Source organism: Chaetodon trifascialis, chromosome 20, assembly GCF_039877785.1.
Source record: "Chaetodon trifascialis isolate fChaTrf1 chromosome 20, fChaTrf1.hap1, whole genome shotgun sequence".
NCBI lineage: Eukaryota > Metazoa > Chordata > Actinopteri > Chaetodontiformes > Chaetodontidae > Chaetodon > Chaetodon trifascialis.
This window is the reverse complement of record NC_092075.1, coordinates 3999306-4020131: the sequence shown is the minus strand read 5'-3', so window position 1 is coordinate 4020131 and position 20826 is coordinate 3999306. Positions and strand designations below refer to the sequence as shown.

Below are 20826 nucleotides of genomic sequence, written 5' to 3'. Positions count from 1 at the left end.
CATTTGTGTCCACTGGGGAGCAGCACACGACAGAAATGCGTCTGATCTGCCCTGAACGTCAGATGAAGAAGTTAGCACAACATTCAGTACGCTGCTGCCTCTCAGCGTACAGAGCAGCATCCAGTGGACCAGTCTGTCTATGAAATTAATGTTTATATCGCACTAACGGGTGGTTATTTCTACTACGTCGATACTGATTTTTGATTTTTCACAAGGACCTGAAGGAAGCCCGAGAAGAACCGGAGGACGCGGGAGAGTTTTAACAAACCGTTTGCTCTGCCTCCACTCTGCTTGCTAGCTGTTTGCCAGGAGAGTTATTTTCTGCGGTCCGAGGAAACATGAGCTTTTTTTTGTGAGTGATTTTATCATGAATGGTTATTTTTCCTCGCCAGTATAGCGTTGTATTCGTCAAAATATCAGCGGTGGTAACGCCACACAGCTAGCCTGCTAGCCATAGCATAGTACGGGATCCGACTACTTCCCGGAATCACCTCCGAATCTGTCGTGTGATTCGCGTTGCTTTCTGTAGATTTTTAAGAGAGTTAATATTGGCATCAGGAGTAGATTATTTGTAATTGTAAGAGTACCTACTGCTATGCTCTACCTTTAAAGTTAAACCTACACAGGACCGAACCCAGAGCAAAATCAAGTGAGAGGGGTTTATAGTCTGGCCTGGATATTTGCTGGTACGTACAGTTTGTCGCCACAGGCTAATCCAGCTCGATGTGACAGAACGCAGCATTCAGTCTCTGACCAAATATTTAATCAAAATGACACCTTGTACTTTTACTAGCTACCCAAAAAAACCTGTTTGGGATTAGATCAGAGCGCAGACCTTAAATGCGCCCTGTGGTGAGGATGTGTCTGTTTAGGGAAATGGAAGAAGAGGAGTCGAGTTAAAAAGCCAACACTCAATCCCTAGAAAGCGTTTACTAGTTGTAATAGGTTGTCGCTTTTTACCTTTAAATTGGGCCATCTAGCTCATGAAGCACTTCGTTTTGAGCATTTGAAAGTGACACGAAGGTGCAGAGACACGTTTGATGAGCTACATCTGATCCTGACTACTTAATGCTATCATAAGCACATTTCAGCTGAAGGAGAGATGATGGGCCTTATTTTAGTTCTGGGTATCTGGTTCAACCACTGTTCTGGCACAAATTAGAATTTAATGCTCTTGCTAATTTAATATAAAATGATGTAGGTTTCGTGTGGAGATGGGTGTTAATGCTCTGATTAAATGAAAAGCTGTTTTAGAGTGATCTACCATGTTGTGATGACTCAAAGATTCTTGTTTAATGGGGCAGTGAGAGGGATTGAATGCAGCACCTCTCCAAATGGCCTCATTAAACACACAGAGAGACATACTGTTCTGTCCCCCACACCGATTCTGCCAAAGCCATCAAGCTCAGCTCTTTGTGCCAGCTTTTTACGGAGGTCATGACTCCTCCTGAGCAAAAAGTCCCTCACCTGGTTTGTCATCATGCCTGACTGCCACCTCATTCATCACATCACTTGTCTTCCTCTTTGAAATGTGACTCACAGTGGAAACCGTGCATCCAAGACGTTCAAGCCCAAGAAGAACATCCCGGAGGGTTCTCATCAGTACGAGCTGTTGAAACATGCAGAGGCTACGTTGGGAAGTGGAAACCTGCGCATGGCCGTCATGCTGCCAGAGGGCGAGGACTTAAACGAGTGGGTCGCAGTCAACAGTAAGCACCAGTTTTACCCTTTATTCACCTGCTCTTTGATGTATTTTAGTCCTGATTCCTGACTTTACCCTCACACACCTTCTTATTTTATCTGTCACTCCCTTCCTAGTCTTTATATTTGCATGCTTCTCAGTCGTTCCGTCCCAGAAATCTCAATTAGTCCACACCAAGAATCAGTTGAGGGTGAAGTATCAGGGTCTTGGCATTCCCTCTAAAGACCACGTGCATTCATGTTGGGAAAAACCGCTGTGAATGTTAAATAGACTTTATTGTCTGGCCTCGGAGAGCCTTGTTTACTTTGCTCTAAATTGAGACGAATGGCTGGCCAGCAGAAGCTTCGTTTCCTCTTGCGTCAGCGTGCAGTTAGAGTTTGGGATGTTCAGTCTCAGCATGTCAGCAATTGAATTAAGTTCTTATTTAAAGTCCTTGAACTGCAGTAGAACATAAAGTGATTAGGATATGAATTTAGATTTGAGACAGTGGTGTAATGCAGATCACAAAGAGCAGTCGTGGATGCATCATTGAATTAGTTTTTCTTTGATTTGGCTGTCGTGCTGTCGTTTGAGTCTCTTTAAGTTAATTGCAGCTGATTTGTTTGGTATGCACTGTGCAGTTCTTCAAACGTTCGGCTGCTTTTGGGAATCCCTTTGGAGCACAGGAGAACATGAAAACTGAAGTGGAGTGACTGTATTTATCCACTATTATCTGTGACATTTGCTCAACAAGTACAGGCACCTACGAGCTTTCTGTGCGCCGCAGCGTCGGCTCGGCTTTGTCATCGTTGCGGTGCTTGTGCGCTCAGGTTTAGTGGAAATGGATGGATGTTAGTCAGCGCTGCATGAGCTGTTTTAACTTGCACAATAAAGGGAAGTTAGAATAACTCGACTTTCCTCATGATCTCTGCTCACTTCTTTTTTTCTTTTACGATTCTTTGTTTGGTCGTAATGGATAGCGGCAGCAGGGGGAGGGAGGGTTATGACACGCAGCAAAGGCCCGGCGAGAATCAAACTGGAAAGGTTATGTGGTCTGCATCTTCACCAGCAGGCCGCCACTGGTTTCCACTTTATTTTGACTGAGCAGTGGTTCTTTCTGTATGACCCGAGCATCCCTGATGCTGTGCGTGCTGTCTCTTTGCAGACACCTCTGTGTCAGTCTAGGCACTCTGGAAATCTGTCATGGTGACCGTGACTTTGGCGCCTGTCACGGCGATGTGTTGACCAGTTGACAGCATGGCAGAGGGGCGCCTGATTTATTGGTTTTTCCCATTCTCTCAGCCAGCGGTTGCATGTCATTTTAGGAAGCAACTGAAGTTTTACTTGACGACATTGAAGGACGATAAAAAGCTTTATAAAGAGTAGCCGTGCATGGCCTTGAAATGCATCCGTCTGTGTTACTGAAAGTACCTCGAACTCTGCTCTCGTCAAAGGTTGCGAGCAAGCATCAGCTCTAATTTAACAGCTTTAGTGAAGGTTCTCAGCTCTTGACCAGAAGCACTAAAATCAAGTGTCTAATGTGCATCTATGTCATTTTTTGAAGTCACCATTGAGCCTCGACCCGGCTGTGAATGCAAACATTCTGGACAAAGACTCATCAAACAAAGCAGGGGCTCAGTGTCTTATTAAGCAGGACCTCACCCAACACATATGTCACATCAGCTGTTCAATATGTATTTTTCTCTGTGAGATTAGCGAGAGGAACACCAACACTAACGCTGCCAACACTTTAAATGGATCTCTCCAGCTGATGGAAAGCCAGAGTTGGCTGTGTGCCCCTGGGAATGAGCGCTAACAGTTTGCTAGAGATAACTGGAGGGTGCCCTGGTCCACAGTTTAGACCGGGTGGTGAAGTGGGGCTGGTGAAGGCCCGCGGGGAAACTCGATGCCAGCCATTCGTGCTGGCACACACAGCGCTCGGTCTCACGTGCGCTCAATTTGATTATGTTGTTTCTGCTTTTTTTCAGCTGTGGATTTCTTCAACCAGATCAACATGCTGTACGGCACCATTACAGATTTTTGCACAGAGGAAAGTTGTCCGGTCATGTCTGCGGGTCCTAAGTAAGTTGATCATTGTCTGTCTCTAAGCGTGTAGTCTCGTAAAACCAACCCTCAAGCTCATCTTCATCTTGGCGTGTTGAGGCTCAGCAGGGTTAGGGATGTTGCCGGTGGGACAAAATATCTTTGATCAATTAGTGTGAAACGTGACAACACTTGATTAAATTCAGAGTACAGCACACTAGTGATCATGTAGGCACCTGCCAGGCTCAGCAGATTCTCAGTGGATGTTTTACAGGCTAGCGTCTGAGCTCACAAGGTTTCTGTTAGAATGGATTTGCTGGAAGCGATCAGCTCAGTGTACTGACATCTTAACCGACTTTAACCTGGAAGGAATATTTTCAAAATGTAATGTTTGTCATTAATGTTTCCTGTAGGTATGAGTACCATTGGGCTGATGGAACCAACATCAAGAAGCCCATCAAATGCTCTGCTCCCAAGTACATTGATTACCTCATGACCTGGGTGCAAGACCAGCTCGATGATGAGACGCTGTTCCCTTCAAAGATCGGTACGCTTTGTGTCCGTCTCCTCTGTGTGGGTTTGATGTTTTCCTCGCTGGTTTCCATTAGCGCTCAGCTCTGAAGAGGAGCAACTTTGATATGCCTGCTGCATGTCCAGTGATTAGATGTGTGCTGACAGTTTTACCCAACATCTGTCTAACGTTAGAATAAAAGGGATCTGCCATCCACGAAAGGGTTATCGCGAAGAGGCCAAAGAGCCTTTGTCTTTTCTGTGAAATTCAACTGCAATGCAAAATGAATGGATGTTAGATTAGATAAGCTGTTGAAAGTTAGAGGATGCATTTTGGGCATGTAGTTTAGCCTGAAATGCTAGGTGAATCAAAGATAAAGCTGCGTGATGCAGAAAAGGAAAACCCGTGAGGGGAAGACGTGTTACATAAGCAGATGGATTATTGGTAAAGTCCTGAGGGCAGATCATCTGGGTTGTCAGCAGATATAAGCACAAGTAAATATCAGCTGTTTGCTTATGTTCAAACCCACTGATATTTCACAAAGTCCCCCAGAAGACACATGGAGAATATTCTCTGGTTAACAATGAGCACAGTTAGAATACATACATACCAACACAGTTCTCAGCCTCCCGACCAGAAGAGGTTAGTGCCGTCTCGGGTGGAGCGTTAATAGAGTTGGACAGCAGCCAGCACAAATAAAGGTCTCATTTATTCCTCAGTACTTGTCAGTGGAAGGAGCCAGTGATTAAAGGTGCTCACCTGGAGTCATGGAATTTGTTTCATTTGGTATCCTTTTGTACCAGGAACCGCAGAGCCTTTCCCCATCTCAGATAAAACAGGGTGAAATATTTCTGACCTCATAAGGAATAATGCCAGCCTCTATATGTCAAGTTTCATGTCCAAAGGAACATAATTTAGAAGTCTTGTCCTGTCTGTGACTTGTCTTTGAATAATTGATGTGGAGTTGTGCTGTAGGGACTGTAACCCCGTAGGAAGGAGCTCTCCACGGGGCCTCTGTGCTCCCCAGCTGTTCACCACATCTGAGCTGTAGAGCGCAGCTGTGTCGTAACAGCGTCAGAATTTCCCACCTACACTTGAACCCTCCGCCATGAGTTGGTTCTGAGCTGCAGTCATGATTGTTTGCACTTCCCGTAAATCGTGCTGCGGCCTGTCTGCGAAAGGCTTTTGCAATCCAGAGAACATACCGTGTCTGCGTCTGCCCCCGTTGCTCTGAGCTTTGGTGCCTTATTGAGAGGAGCATTGGCAATGGAGGGATAAGAAGGGAGGAAAAGGAAGACTGGGTGAACTTTTTATATGTCTGTCGAGCTTTTCAGTGCATTCTTTGTGTTTAAGCTATACCTGAAGAACCCAAGCTTATGAAATATCAACAATATTTTGAAACTCTAAAAGCCTTAAAGAGTCCCCTTTACCACTGAGTGTTTTGTTTGTTTGTGTGCTTGTTAGCATGAAAAGTGAGATTTCTGTATGAAGTGTCCAGTTTGCTTGGTTGTTTTTATTGGATGGTCTGGCTGTGGGAGACAGTAAAGTACCCTGTATGTTGAAGGAATCCGATGCGTCTGATCGCTTTTCCGTCTTTTTCCCCAAGGCGTCCCCTTTAAGCGAAACTTCATGTCAGTGGCGAAGACCATCCTGAAGCGCCTGTTCAGAGTCTACGCCCACATCTACCACCAGCACTTTGACTCTGTCATGCAGCTGCAGGAGGAGGCCCACCTCAACACGTCGTTCAAACACTTCATCTTTTTCGTTCAGGTGAGGAATCACTGACTTTCACGTGTTTTCCACTCGCTGCCTGTTAGCAATAAAGAGCTTCACGCTAATGTTTGCTCCCTTTGTCTTCTGCAGGAGTTCAACCTCATTGACAGGAAAGAGCTGGTCCCACTTCAGGAGCTGATCGAAAAACTGACAACCAAGGATAGATAAACAGCGATGTAATCCTTATTTTATTGGTCTTCTAGTTTTTGCACAGATACCCACCCCACCCTGGCTGTACGTATGCAGTATATACTATATTTCCATTTGGGGAAATGTTTTTAATAAGGCCAGGAAGAAGGACGGGTCTTGATAGGTTTAAGGCACCAGGACTAATGCAATCAGGGATTACACTCGTAATTGAACAAACCACAGATTAACATATTTGAGAAGATGCTTTTAGCTGTATGTAAAGATCCCCAGTATTCAGTCAGGGCTGACATTTAGGAAGATATAGACATATGTTCATTAGTTTTCTATGACACTGCACAGATTTTTTTTTTTTCTGTTACTTGGATTTATGGCCACAGGAGGCATTTCCATGCTCTTAGGTTCCCATTTCCAGCTCACCCGCAGGGAAGAATAGTGTATAAGCAAAGTTGCTATATAAGAATAGGAGGACTTTTTAGCGTTGTGGCGAGAATATAAGACAGCCTTTAAGCCAATTTACCTTCAGTAGCTAGTTATTTTCTTAATTTATCTACATAGAAGGATCTGGGTTGCAGTCTACTGCTGTTCACATCTGTAATAGCCCACATCTGTCGGTACAGAAGAACCCTAAGTGCCTAGCATGGCTCATAATTGCCCTATATCATCAGTGAGAACTGTGAGAAGATAAAGGCCATACACCACTAATGTGATGAAGAAAAACTACATTTCCCCCACCTCGCTTTTAGTTTCCGGTTCTCAAGTCCCTCTTACGCCCCTTTTTCTATTTGTGCTGTACCTCGGTTCAAAAAGTATTTTCTCTGTAAAACCATAGCGATCACCAACCTTGATTTAGTTAGAGAGTCTCTCCCCTGAGTGCTCTGTGCAGGCTATGATACATGAATGTGTTAAAGGACGTAGAAGTGAGGCTAGAGTATTGTCACGTGGTAGCAGGGACTGAAAATGAACTTAACTCTTAGCGTTTTTCTTGTGACATGTTCCTGTGTACTAGATTTTCTTCCCCCCAAAAACTTGAAGTAGAAACTAATATTTAGGAAAAGCGTTCAAGGGATCTAAAACCTTTAATTGTACATAAACTCTGAATAGAAATAGAGACCAGTGTTTGAAGCCACGACCGCCGCTGTTCAGAAACACGAGCATCTAGAATTGGACTCCTCTGCGTCCCTTGCTGTTATCTCACGAGCCATAAAGCACTTTGAAGAAGTTTCCTGACCTCTCTCGCCTGAATGTTTATTCTGCATAGACTGCTCTTTGTGAGAAGCCCTGTCATGTGACTGATCGTAGTTTCCCCCCTCATGTTTCCCCAAATGAATGTTGAATCGCTTAACCTCGGCTGAAATTGGCTTTAAGGCACAAGTGAGATTTCTTCTGCTTTTGTATGGTCCGAGTTGTTTGTCGCCGTGCTTCAGACAGCAGATGCATGCCCCCTCCCCGATCTCAAAGTGTAGTATACTATGCAATAATTGACACTAAACACTAAAAGGGTTACCAGTCGGCTCATTCATACTTTATCTATTATTGGTTTTCCTTTATAGTGCTTCAATTCTGGTGAATGATAGACATAGAGTTGCTTCTCTTTCAGGTTTGGTTTCAGAAACAGTGACATTTTATATTTCTTCTTATCTGAAATTTGTCAGAGAGGTGTAATGCTTCAATGCACATGTGTAAATACTGAGGGTTAGACCTGTCTTGAAAGTACTTTTCAGCGAGCATGGAGTGGTAGCTTTTGGTTTAACGAATGCGTCGAGTCTTTTTAGAGGCTGCTTCCCCGCCCTTATTTGGATATTAAAATAATGTTTGTTTTAATCGTTGAGTATCTTTTTCCACTTCCCTAGCTAGCTATTATGAATGTTACTGCTCACCAGATATCTGAAAATGTAATAGAAAACCAGTCAAATCCTGAAAACATAACATAGCCTATTGCCTACAGTTTTTCCTCCTTGACTGTAATAATTGATGAAATGTTTGTAAATAATGGCTTGGGGTTTTCAATGCTACTGAATTGATTTATGCTGTTTACAAGGCAAATAAAGGTGGTCTTGACTCTTTGAATGAGTTGTATGCTTACTGCGTGGCATGAGCTCAGTGCACTGTGAAAGCACTGTACTTGTGTACAGTTTTGAAGTACTCGAAATGTTGTACTTTTTACTTCACAGCTGTAGTTCCTTTCATATTAAGGTTTTTACATACTAAAGCATTAATGTATAAGATATATTGCGTTGTTTTATATATAAAGCAGCTGAAATTGTTTATGCATCAGTAATAATGATGCATTTAAGTACCCAACAGTACATGAAATTCTGCATAAGAAGTACTTTTGGTAGTCGACTTTACGTACATGTCCCTGCTTGTACTAATACACATCTACTTGAGTAAATTTACTTGTAATGCAGTAGTTTTATCGTTGGTATAACTGCTTTTTAATGATGTGAGTACTTCCTGCGCTGTGTGCGTCAACACACTGACAGGCGAACCGGCGGAGCGGTCACGTGACGAGGAGCCGCTGCCGCTTCCTGGGCGGAAACATCTGCGCGAGCCGCCGCTTCCTGACGTTTGTACCCGCCAAACTTAAAGGAACAAGGAGCACAACAACAGCAGCAGCTGCAGCGCCCGCTTCGACTCGAACGGAAGACATTTATTTGCTCAAAATGTCCATTAATCCAAAGAGACGCTGCCCCGATCCGATGAACGACTCGATGGAGAAAAGGATAAAGCGGATATCGATCGAGGGAAATATCGGTGAGAGCGGAGCTTGTTGCGCCGACAGCGAAGCTCCATAGAGCAAGCTAACTAGCTTAAAATCTGAACTTCAAGCTAGCTTAGTTAGCAGGCGGCACCTCGGGCAACGTAAACAAACGTTTGGCTGTGATTGCAGAAAGTGATAAATATCTATTTATTTATATTCTTGACATTAAAATCTTGCCGCCAAATTCCAGAGTGCTGTTATCGACTGTCAGCTAATGCACTCGTTAGCTAACATACCTGCACGTTAGCTTATGTAGCATGTGTTGCTACATGATTTATTCCATATGAGTACTTGAATCTCTGCATCCCTTGTGTTCAGCGGCGGGCAAATCTACCTTTGTGCGCCTTCTGGAGCTGGAGAGCGGGGAATGGGAGGTGGTACCAGAGCCTATCGCCAGATGGTGCAACGTCCAAACAAAAGGCAGTGACTTTGAGGTATTGACGTTTACTGTATTCCCGCATTTTGAAATAATAGTCCGAATTCAGTGCCGTCTCCTGCTTAGAAATCGCTTCCTTAAAGAGGCAAAACGGTGTGTTTATAAGCTGCGTCTTCGCCATTTTGTTATGCACCTTGGTCCTTCAGAGGAACACGATCCTCCAATCCTCTCCGAACACTCACTCAGCATGCACTGCACACATTAAGATAACTGGGAGAGTCTTCATCTGTATTTAGAGTGCAGCTGCCATCTGTCCATATATCTGCGCTGGTCACTGGTCACCATCGCTGCACACCCAGAGCAACAGATGGTCTCCCTCTGGGCAGATGACATGCCATCATCGAGCCAAACATCTCTAACGTCCCACACAGCTGCAGGCCCAGCCCCACCCTTGGGCTCATATTTAGTGGTTCAGCGCACCCACATATAAGCAGCGAGCTGCATATTCAGGTCCCTGCTTGATTTATTTGAGCCGGTACTCCGAAGCATATCACACCATATGACGGTGTAGTTTATCCCATTGCGAGTACAAATGCTAACTGAATTAATGCCATTTGGAGATGTGTGTATATCATATCATGAGGTGAGAGCAGATTTTATTATGTTGCACACGCATGGACAAATTGTTCGGGATGAGTAATTGCTTTTGCAGCAGGCTGGAACTAATGATCATTTTCATACAGTTGTCACAGTGATTCAATCCCCTGGTCTGTGAAACATTAGAAGAAAGTGAAAAACGCCAATCACAGTTATTCAGAGTGGAAATAGAAGTATGCACATTATTTCTTTTGTCCAAACAGTCCAAAGGTGTTCAGTTTACTGTCACAGGGAAAAAGAAAAGCAGCAAATACTGATAAATATATCTGAGAAGCTGGAATCAGATCATTTTTGGCATCTTTGCTCCATAATTTAGTTGTAGCTGCTGATTTCTTTATCAATTTATTGCTCAATTAATTAACTAGTCATGTCAACTGTACTTTTATGTTATTACTAAATCTGTTAGTATGACTGATTTAATAAAAAAAAAACAAAACTTTTTCCTGAATGCCAATTAGACCAGTTTAAGGAACTGGTTTTGTTGAAAGGTATCATTCTTAAATACCTAAAGAATAAAAGTGCAAAGCCAAACTGTAAACTGTGTAAAGCAGTGCTGAACACTGCAGGACACACTGTGCAGTACAGTGTAACATGATGTTAGGAGGGGATTATCAGTTCATACAGCTGCCAAGGATTTCCAACAAGTCTGAGCAGCTCCAGTGGTTTGATCATGCGCCCTCTGCTGGTCACGAGACAGACTTGAGTCCTGCACAGCCGGGAGGACAGTTGGACAGATCCACTCTTGTGTCTTATCACAGAGAACTGAGGTGAATTTGGAAAAATGGGTTGTCACAGTAGGTAGACAGGAGACATTTACGCACAGAGTATTAAATAACACGAGCACCGATATAATTCAAGGAATTAAGAACTGCAACAGTCGGTTGATTGACAGCATTTTAAGTAATCGATCAATTGATCATTTCTCCTTACAAAAATGCCAAAACATTATCAGGTTGCAGCTTCTTCCAGTGTGAGGATTTGATGCTTTTCAGCGTTACATGCAGGATTTGTGCAAAGTCTTGAAACTATGGAAAATGTTTAATTTAACAGTTAATATTTTATGGTTGGTTGAATAATACAGGTTATCTGAATGCAACATATTCTAGAAAATAACATCGGAAAGTTTTCACATTTTCTGACATTTTTTACATTTAAGGATTAATTTAGGAAATAAGCAGCAGATTTATTTATAATGAAAATAATCTTTAGTTGCAGCTTTAGAGTAATTTTGACTCTAAAAAGCACATTAAACCTGTCCGCAAAGATAAGTTACATCAACTGTCAGATAAGAGTCTGATATGCTGTCCTAGTCTATAAATATCAAGCAGCCTCTGCAAATTAAAAATGACCAGAGTTTACCAATGTGGTACTTCTACAAATACTTGGACTGCACGTTAAGCAGATTCATTGCTCCCAATAGAAGATATTCAGTATTCAGGGTTTATGTCCCAGGAGCTGACCACGTCTCAGAGGAGCGGAGGGAACGTACTGCAGATGATGTATGAGAAACCGGAGAGGTGGGCCTACACCTTCCAGAGCTACGCCTGCATCAGCCGGGTGCGAGCTCAGATCAGGTCGGCCAACGGGAAGCTCCGAGAGGCCGAGAACCCCGTGCAGTTCTTCGAGCGGTCCATCTACAGTGACAGGTATCAACAGAGAAATTCAGTATGTTTTTAATTAAAAGTGCCATTCAGGTGAAAACAAAATGCAAAACCAGTGATACACTTCTATTTTGTTGAAACTCCTTGTCCATGAATTCCCCTCATGTTCCAGGTACATCTTTGCAGCCAACCTCTATGAGAGCGAGTGCCTGAATGACACAGAGTGGTCGGTCTACCAGGACTGGCACGGCTGGCTGCACAGCCAGTTTGGCAAGAGCATCGAGCTGGACGGTATCGTCTACCTCAGAGCTTCACCGGAGGTACTCTGCCCAGTCTCCTCAGCTTCTTTTTGTTTTTCATTTTGAATACATACACAAAGACGTCAATCATTTCCTTTTCATGTGCAGAGATGTTTAGAGCGGTTGCGCCTGAGAGGCAGAGAGGAAGAGCAAGACATCCCTCTGGAGTATCTAGAGAAGCTCCACTTTAAGCACGAGAGCTGGCTGCAGCACAAGACCATGACGTGAGTCTGCGCACGCACACACGCACGCACGCACACACACACACACAGACGGTGGTGGCATGTGTTGCGTCAGAGTGGTAACTATCTGGCTGATCTGAAATCCCCATTGATGTCATAACCTGGGGGCGACCAAGAGTTTGAAACCGTTTTGGATGCATGTGATCTGCGTCTGCCACAGTCTGAGTTTAAGGAGTGGATGAGGCTGGAAATGGCTTGTTTGTCCGGTTCATTATGTGCACAAGATTTCCCACAGACATGAAAGCTTTGTCGCTTCATGTGAACCGTTAAGCATCACTAACCGTGCGTCCCCTCTGGCCCACAGCACCGACTTTAAGTATCTCAATGATGTGCCAGTCCTGACCATTGATGTGAATGAAGACTTTAAGGGGAATGAAGTCAAGAGAGCGGACATGATCGAGAAGGTGAGTTAAGCCTTCCAGACACTTCCAGCAGGACTTTGAGGCGAACTTTACAGGAGTTGAACATCCTGTTGGCCTTTTCTTCCCACTATAAACCCAAGGAGGGGAGAGTTTATGAGTGAAACCCTGATTCTAATAAAGACGGGACAGTGTGTAAAGCTTAAAACAGACTGCCATCATGTGTTCACTGAAGTCTTCCTGAGCCCAAGCAGTAATCTCCTATATTAAATGGGTGTAATTTTTGTGTATTATTGAGCTTTAAAAGTCTTGTTTTCTTAAAACAAGCAGGAAAAAGTAGAACTACACGTGTCAGAGTTTCGAAAGAAGACTTAATAAGGCATGAAGCTGCGCTAGAATCAGGAAAATGACCTTTTATTTGTGGATTAACTGAAGAAAAACCAGGTCATTTGAATTGGAAATGTTCAAATTTTGCTTGAAAATGAGACTTTTAGGACTCCAGAAGAGACAAAGTGATCGCCGCTGAGCCGAGTGTGACGTCTGATACCGACACACACATTCACACACACAGGTTTCGCCTGTGGAAACGAGGCCTGCCGAGCTGCTTGAGTAGCAGTTTCGTGTTGATGGTAAAACACAGGCTCTTTTTTTCACCCGAGACCCCACCCCCCCACACCCCCCCATTCCAAAGTCATCAGGAACATGGAGTCACTTCCACACAATGCTTTGCACAAATGACATAAACCAACTCGTTCTTCCACTTCTCGTCAGCCGGGTCAGGTGTTGGAGCGAGACAAAGACACTGAGCTGTCTTCGCTGGTGCTGACAGCTCCGCTGCTGTGCTTCTTTTTCAGGTGAAGGAGTTCCTGAACACGCTATGAGGACCACGCGCTGATGGAAAACATGGAGCGGAAGCGTGTTTCCTTTTCAAACAATGAAATGCCTCAATAATGACTTTTCCTTTTCTATACAATCTTTAAAAATGATCTTGTCTGTTCCATTTTTTAAACTTTTAGATATCTGTTGTGTATTTATATAAATATATGGCCATCAGTCCATTCAAACCTGACAATAAACTTGAAAAAACATGAATAATTTTGAGTGTATTGAGTATTATTATAAAAGCACTGAAGTGGACTTCATGCCTGAGTTAAAGCTTCACCAGAAGATGTCGCCAGTCTCCACAACAGCAGTCCACTCAGCTATTTCTGACCGCTGAGCTCGCCTTTACCTGGTAGCTCCAAGAGGATTTGATGAGAGTTACCTGAAATAGGTGCTTTAATGTTCACGTACAATGCTTTCATAATGGCAGAGATCAGCTTGTGAGCTCGTGCACGGCCAAATCAGCGCTGACTGGAGTTAGGTTTAGTTAAAATTTAAGATTTCTGTGTGATAAAAGTCCGACATGAACGCCACATGTTGTGCAATTCTTCATAACAAGTGCCTGGCTTTATGGTGTTATATCTGTGGGAATGATAAAAGGAATAAACTGGTCCAAAGTGCTGAAATGCGTCCAAACACAAAACAGCGTCAGGCTTGAATGTGACTGATTATTTCTATAGTAGCTGTATTAGCAGTAGTAGTACACTTATTTAACACACCCGTTGAAGTGATAATCTGCGTCTTTCAGTTGCAAAGTGAACAATAGAGAAACCATTAGTCAAGTTGAAGGACTTGGTGCGCCACCCGAGAGTAACTTTCTGACCTCCACCCCCCCGGTGGCGTCACGCAGGAGGAGGGATGGCACTTTAAATATGGAAAGAGACACGCTGCGCTCACAGAGGCTCCGCACGCTGCCAGCGAGACGCCACACCAGCCTTTTCCTCACCATGACGCCGAGGCGCGACCTGAGCCAGCACAGCGCGGTATGAGGATTGCGCCTTACGTGTTAAACTTGAGCTGTAGAGTCGGAGAAGTCACTCCAGCGAGATAGCCGCGGCTCCTCGACTTCTTTCCTACTTATTTTTAACACTTGAAAAAGCGCGAAAGCTCCTCAAGGGGAAGATTTTCAAACACCGCCTGCAAGAAAGACTCGTGCTGAGCCGGAGGACAGACGCTCATCCGTGAAGTTTGTCACCATGAGTTCCGACAAGAAGTAAGTTCACGAGCTTTTCTCTTCTGCTGTGATAATGTTGGGAACTTTACCTGTGGCTTCCCGTGCTGACCAGGTGAAAAAGTGTGGGCATCAGGTGAACATCACGCACCTATTGAGACACATGCAGCGTGTCACTGGAGGGTTTTCTGTGCGTAAATCTGGGTTTACTTTCCAGCTGGTGCCAAACCTTCATTAAAACTTCACTGGAGTATTGATCGGGCTTCTGATTAAGTTTATAAACCTCTTCATTGATTGGAGTTTCACCCTTGGTTGGATAAGCCGCCGTTGCCGCACTGTTGCGGCTGTGAACGGTAATCTATTTTCCAAGAACCTGTCACTTTCGATTAGAGAGATGCAGAGAGCGCAGGCCAAATGGAGAGGTGTCCCCAGTGCGACGCGATGAAAGCTGCGCGTATGGCTCACAGACCATGTGGTGCATGAGCTGACAACCCCCCCCCCTAAAAAAAAAAAATCCACTTTCAGCGTGTGCGTCCACGTTGCGCAATGACGCGGGCGCCACAGCCGCAACAAGTCAGACTTTGGTTGCTGTAAAACGCGGAAACGCACTTTGCGTGCACTTTTGTGACATGCATCTGGAGCTCATCAGCTGTTTGGTTCCCCTCATCTGCAGCCAGTGTGAGTGTGTTATAGATATCAGGGTTTACAGTATCAGCCTGGTTTTTAAAGGTTGGACCCCGTCAGAGTGAAACCAGCAGTAACCCATTGTGACCTGATTTGAGAAGGTGCTCTGCCCCTCTTCTACAGTGACTGCAGACACTGTGAAAACCTCGTCTGATTCCTCATTCTTCTGTCTTTTGTACGGACAGTGGATGGGGAAACGTCTCTCTTCTTCGTGCCATCCATTCACTCGTGTGACTCTTCCTCTTGATGCTAACTGGCATCTTGAATGATCTTTTTGCGCTCCGCTGAGTGATGTTCTGTGCAAACAGATATCCATCCATTTCCTCATCCATTCAAGTGTTGTCGGAGGAAATTCCAAAAGTCAAGGCGGACCTGAGGAGCAGAAAGTACAATTCAGTGATTGCATAAGAGCTACAGAATCACATGGCGTGTGTCCTTTGTCACCTCCCTGAGCTAGACAGTTCTTAAATCAGACGCTTTGATGAGTGAACCGTTAAACTACTGCCACAACTTTTTATATTGTAGTCATTTTCAAAAGCAAAAGACTCCAAACACACTCTCTGTCCTGCTTTGCTCCTTTAAATCATTGCCAATAAAACATCTTTTGGCTTTGCATTGTCGGTCAGACAAAACAAGACACCTGCAGATGTTACTTTGGACCCTGGGGAGCTGTAACTTCTTTTCTTTTATTTTATAGACCAATCGATGTATAATATTGGAAATCATTGTTAGCTGCAGACATCAAAGAACCGCTCTGATCTCTCCTTCCAGTGTCACTCACCTCTGCCAGACTTAAAGGGTGGCTATAAAAAGTTTCCTGTTCTCAAAAGTGGATTGCGTAATAAGAGCGGTTTGAGCAGCTTCTCTGGGCATTTTAACACTTTAACTTCTCGGCATCCAAATTCATTTGAACTGCCTGGATTCATGCTGATCGCTGGCCCTGTTCACCCTGTCAGAGGGGAGCTAAAAGCTGTCCACAGCCACCTCTCAGGCCCCTGGGTTTTGACTTCTTGGCCATTTAAAATGAGCACTTCTAGTTGGAGCGTCACATTCAGGCCTCTAAATCATAACCATACAGGCTTGTTGCACTGGGGGGGCACCCGCCCCCGTGGTGAACCTGGCCGGTGGGATTGGGTGCGTCATTCTGTAAAGAGATGGGGATGATCCCTGATCCCGAGCAGCTGATCCCGGCTCCTCACGCACCGGCAGGTTTATCCAGCCTCACGAGGTCACCGAGAACAGACGCGAAGTGAGAAGTTCACCGGTGGATGCAGCTGCCTGCTCTGACCCTCACCCAGCCTTTTTTCTTTTTTTTTATTATTAATCAGGCAGAGGAAGTCATAGCAGGAAATGAAAAACGAAGATCAAGAAGATTTCCTGCTTGTGCAATGAATGAGAAGACGGCGGATCTGATCTGCTTTATGTTTTCATACACACGATATGCATTGAGCCCCCTGTTCGCCTCACGCTACCTGACTTTAACTCGATATGAAGAGTTAATGCCGAGCAGATTACTCGCTCAGGTGGCCTCGTTCTTCCTCCTCCTTCATCCCATTTTACGCACCGGTCTGAACTCTTTTTGATTTAGCGCTCCGTTCAAACAGGAATGCTGAGCTCTCTTCCCCTGCATCCTGTGTGTCTGTGTGCCACCTGTGGCGTGTTTCTCATCATGAGGGTCCCCCCCCCCCCGTCTGAGGCCTCGCCATGGAGTGATTAACACGGCTCTGTTGACTGGCTATAGGGAGCAGTAAACCTGCTGCAACATGAGCTTCCTTTGCTCTCCTGTGTGGCTTCCTGAAGGCCCTCGCACTGTGTTACATGACCTGCCACACACACACACACACACACACACACACACACACACACACACACACACACACACACACACCATCCACGACCCTGTAGTTTCTGTTGCAGGACTAAAAGCTACAAGTCTGAGCTGAGTTCCTGGAGAGATCCTGAGGCGTTGTTTCCCCGTGTGCGCAGTGTTTGAATTGAAACGGCGCCACCCATCTGTTCTTTTTTTAGTTTTTGAATGTGCGTGTTCGAATACTGCGGGACACTTAAGGCTGTAATAGAATAACTGCTTAAGTACATGTTCTTCACAAGAGTAACTCCCTGAAGCTGTTGCTCTTTTCTGTACACTCTGTCCTGGAGGAGTGCGAGCAGAGCTGAACACACAAAGAATCCTGGAGCTAAACGATCGCATCCACCCTCTCCACCCGGTGTGGTGTGGGAACTTGACCCCCCCCCCCGCCCATTTTTTTGAACCAACAACGTGCAACAAAAGGAGGCTACAGAGGCTAATCACTCTATTAGCATTGCCTGTGAACTTGGCATGAAGCCCAGCCACTCCTCCATCACTTGTTTGATCTAGGAGCTGGTCCCTCAACATTTACGTCTGTTTATGAGCGTTATACCTCGATGTCTCTCGAGGACCAGATACCATATCCTCTGGGGGAATTCAGATGAGCTTGCAGTGCGGTTGGAGGAACAAGTTATATCCTTCCTGACTTTGTTTACTCAGTGGTTTGTGTACACTGCTCCCATCCCCTCATTTTTCGAACTGTGTCATCCTCAGTCGGGGATGGTTCAGTGGCAAATGCAAACCGCTGATGTGTTTATTGACATTCTTGATATGAAAAATGTTTATTTTTGGTCTTTTTTTAGCCAAAACTTCTGTCATAAATCAGTTGGTCAGATTGGCTACGGCAGATGAATTCTTAATTTGATGCTTACACGCTTATCCCAGAACGCTTTGGAATGAACTGACTTAGAGCTGCACGCTAGATGAGGCCTCAGTAGAAATGAGACCAACATTATTAGTATTGAAACATTAGCCTCAGCTTTTCTTTGCAGTGTATTGTTTCCTCTTGTTTGCCAAAAGTGCATTGTGAGATGGAGGTTTGCACTATGTTGTGGCCTAAACCACCTTTCATGGCCCGGATTAGTCCACACTTCGCTGCACTGGAGGAGCCACATTCCTTTCAGTTTTCCAGCAAGGTCAAGGCTCGAGGATCAAAGGGAAACTCCAGGTCGTGCAGCCCGTGAAGATGTCTCTGACGTCACTGGGACCAGGAAGTAAATATAAGGCCTTCATTGTGCACTAGAGCGGCCGGTACGGCTGTCAATCAAACACGGCTGATTACTTACTTACTGTGATAGAAGTGCAGTGTGATTCATACATCCACCCACTGAGGAGAAGGAGCTCTTTCTACACAAAATGTTATTGTGTGCAGCATTGTGGGTGGATGGGAAGGTGACATTTTGGTCATATGTGGGTGATTGCATCAGAAATGCTCATGCACATTAAAGCTTTCCAGGTTAGCAGAGTTTGAAGCCTCGCTGTGCAGTTATTCATTGTGTTTTTAAACACGTTCTGCTGCCCTGTGCGGTGATCCACATCTAACCGTTTTCCTCTTTTGCCTCGTAGAGTGGAGGACGAAGCAGTCTTGGACAGAGGAGCATCCTTTGTCAAGCATGTCTGCGATGAAGAGGAAGTGGAAGGTAAGACAGCTGATTGACACGCGATGAGCTTTAACTTAATCCTCCATCTCCCCTGCTGAAATCTGTGCTTTCCCCTGTAGCAGCAGCGCAGCATTGAATGAATCGATTCCACTTTAGCTTGACATTTCTGCACTGGGAGATGTTTCTTCAAGTGTTCTTATCCTGTCCGGCACTGGCTGTCGGCTGAAGCCACAAAAGAATTTATATGGAGACGCCCAAATGCGTTTACTGAGACGTTCACATGTTTCCCAAACCAACATTTAAGGGTGCACACAAAGAGAAGCACGTCAGAGGTTCTGGCTTTGTGCTGAGCTGTTTATGGGATGCAGTAGTGGCTGCAAGATCTGTTGCCTTCCCTGCGTGGGAATGTGGTGGAAGTGCTTCGTTTGGTGTGCACCTCAGGTGTTCTTCGGTTCCTACAAGGAAGCACGACTGACCACGGAAGTGTGAAAGATATCATTACAACCTGTGAGGTGTGTTGATGGCATGCATGGTGGAATGGGGGAGAAAAACACGGTTGCATAAACTTGGTCTGCTCAGCCCAGTCTTTGCAAGAGTCTTCTCTCTCCCCCCTCTGTCTCTCTAATTACTTCCTGGAGACATCAAGTCATCATTTCCTGTATGAGCTGCTCTGCAGGAAGTAGTTGCCATTTATTTAATTTTGCAGTCTCACTGATTGACAAAAGGGTCTATCTCTTCCTGGTTGGGTAATAAGCCAAAGACCAACAATAGTCCACACAAGAAAACCACAAAACATCGTGTCAGAGCAGCCTTGTGATGAGCAAACACTAGATGAACCAGTCCCTGTTGCTTTTGTCCCTCCAGCGGTGATACGGATTACCAGCGTTCAGGATTAATGTGATTTCCTTTTGTGAGTGTAATCTGACCTGCATTCCCTCTATTGTGTTGCGCTGTGGCAGGTCACCACACTGTGTACATCGGTGTGCACGTTCCCAAGAGCTACCACCGGAGGAGACGCCACCGCCGCAAGTCGAGCCACAAGGAGAAGCGGGAACGAGCCGAGCACAGCGTGGAGGGATACAAGTCAGACGGGGAGACCGCTGATGAATCCACTGCAAACATCCTCAAACCTCTCAGTGAGTTCTGTTAAATTCAGTGAAAGCATCCAGTGTGCAGAGTGCAGTTCATGGGAGTCACATTAGTAATGGTTGTAGCACTGCAACAAGCACAGCAACAAATCAGAGCCTGCAGGATATGAGTGCTTCTGCAGTTAAGGAGGTAGTCATTCAAGTAGAGGAGGGAGGGCTGGGTGGGGTGGCAGCCAAGAAAGCAAGCTACACCAAACAGATTTAATAGACCAAGAGGATGGGAACATGTTGAATACTAATCTGAAAATGACACTGGATTGGCTCAAAGTGTGTAAAGTAAATACAAGAGGGGTATTATCTGTCGTGATGATTAACACAGGACTTTGTGGGATTTGTGAGGAAGGATTCTCAGAAGCTAAAAGCCAAGTGGGTGCAAAGAAATGAGTAACAAAGCATTGGAGGAAGCACAGGCCGCAAAATATCAAGATGTTTCACAAGCTGGAGGAGGATATTGTTGCAGCAAGTGGGCCTGACCCAACTCCAGTGCTGAGAGGAGCAGTGAGAGGACAAGTCAGCCTTAGACGTGTGGAGCAATCCATCAAATAGAGGTTAACTGAAGCGCTGAAGCGACACCTGCCAAGAGCACTACATGAGATATAAAATGCACATTGAGATCACTGTCTGTCTGAGTCTTCTTCCTGCTGGAGGAAAGCATACCAGATGTCTTTCCTACATGCACAAGCTTAGGAAAGTGGCATAGTACAACCATTAATCCCAAGATCGTTTTCTAGAACAGGACGAACAATAACTTGAGTCTTTAGATAAATCAGTTTTAACCCATATGTCTCCTGAATGTACAACCCTGATTCCACAAAGGCCGGGACGCAGTGGAGAGCAGAAATAAAACCGGATGTGATCATTTGCTAATCCCTTTCAGCATATACTCAGTTCAAACAGCATGAAGGCAGTATATGTAATGTCCTGCCTCCTCAGCTTCATTGATTTTTATAAATATACCCTGAATTTGATGCAGCATGTTTCAAAGAAGTTGGGACAGGAGCAGCTAAAGACTGGCAAAGA

General features: G+C 44.9%; 3 protein-coding genes across 6 annotated transcripts in view; all 3 read left to right on the top strand.

The window, feature by feature from the left end:
- Positions 1 to 85: 85 nt before the first annotated feature.
- LOC139348853 (MOB kinase activator 1B) lies at positions 86 to 8225 on the top strand. Its single transcript, XM_070989221.1, has 6 exons — positions 86 to 352; positions 1543 to 1709; positions 3670 to 3763; positions 4138 to 4271; positions 5842 to 6005; positions 6099 to 8225. Exons 1-6 carry the CDS (start codon positions 339 to 341, stop codon positions 6174 to 6176), a joined length of 651 nt encoding a protein of 216 aa, XP_070845322.1. The 5' UTR covers positions 86 to 338; the 3' UTR covers positions 6177 to 8225.
- Positions 8226 to 8714: 489 nt separating this feature from the next.
- On the top strand, positions 8715 to 13533 carry dck (deoxycytidine kinase). Its single transcript, XM_070989220.1, has 7 exons — positions 8715 to 8912; positions 9238 to 9353; positions 11405 to 11598; positions 11726 to 11873; positions 11961 to 12076; positions 12399 to 12498; positions 13308 to 13533. Exons 1-7 carry the CDS (start codon positions 8822 to 8824, stop codon positions 13332 to 13334), a joined length of 792 nt encoding a protein of 263 aa, XP_070845321.1. The 5' UTR covers positions 8715 to 8821; the 3' UTR covers positions 13335 to 13533.
- A 714-nt stretch (positions 13534 to 14247) lies between these two features.
- Positions 14248 to 20826, top strand: part of LOC139348377 (electrogenic sodium bicarbonate cotransporter 1-like) — a 28348-nt gene continuing 21769 nt past the window's right edge. For all 4 annotated transcript variants that reach the window (XM_070988400.1, XM_070988402.1, XM_070988401.1 and 1 more), the window contains exons 1-3: positions 14248 to 14548; positions 18624 to 18697; positions 19618 to 19794. In XM_070988400.1, the coding sequence (XP_070844501.1) occupies positions 14532 to 14548; positions 18624 to 18697; positions 19618 to 19794 (268 nt within the window). In that variant the 5' untranslated portion in view covers positions 14248 to 14531. The remainder of the gene's footprint in view (positions 14549 to 18623; positions 18698 to 19617; positions 19795 to 20826) is intronic.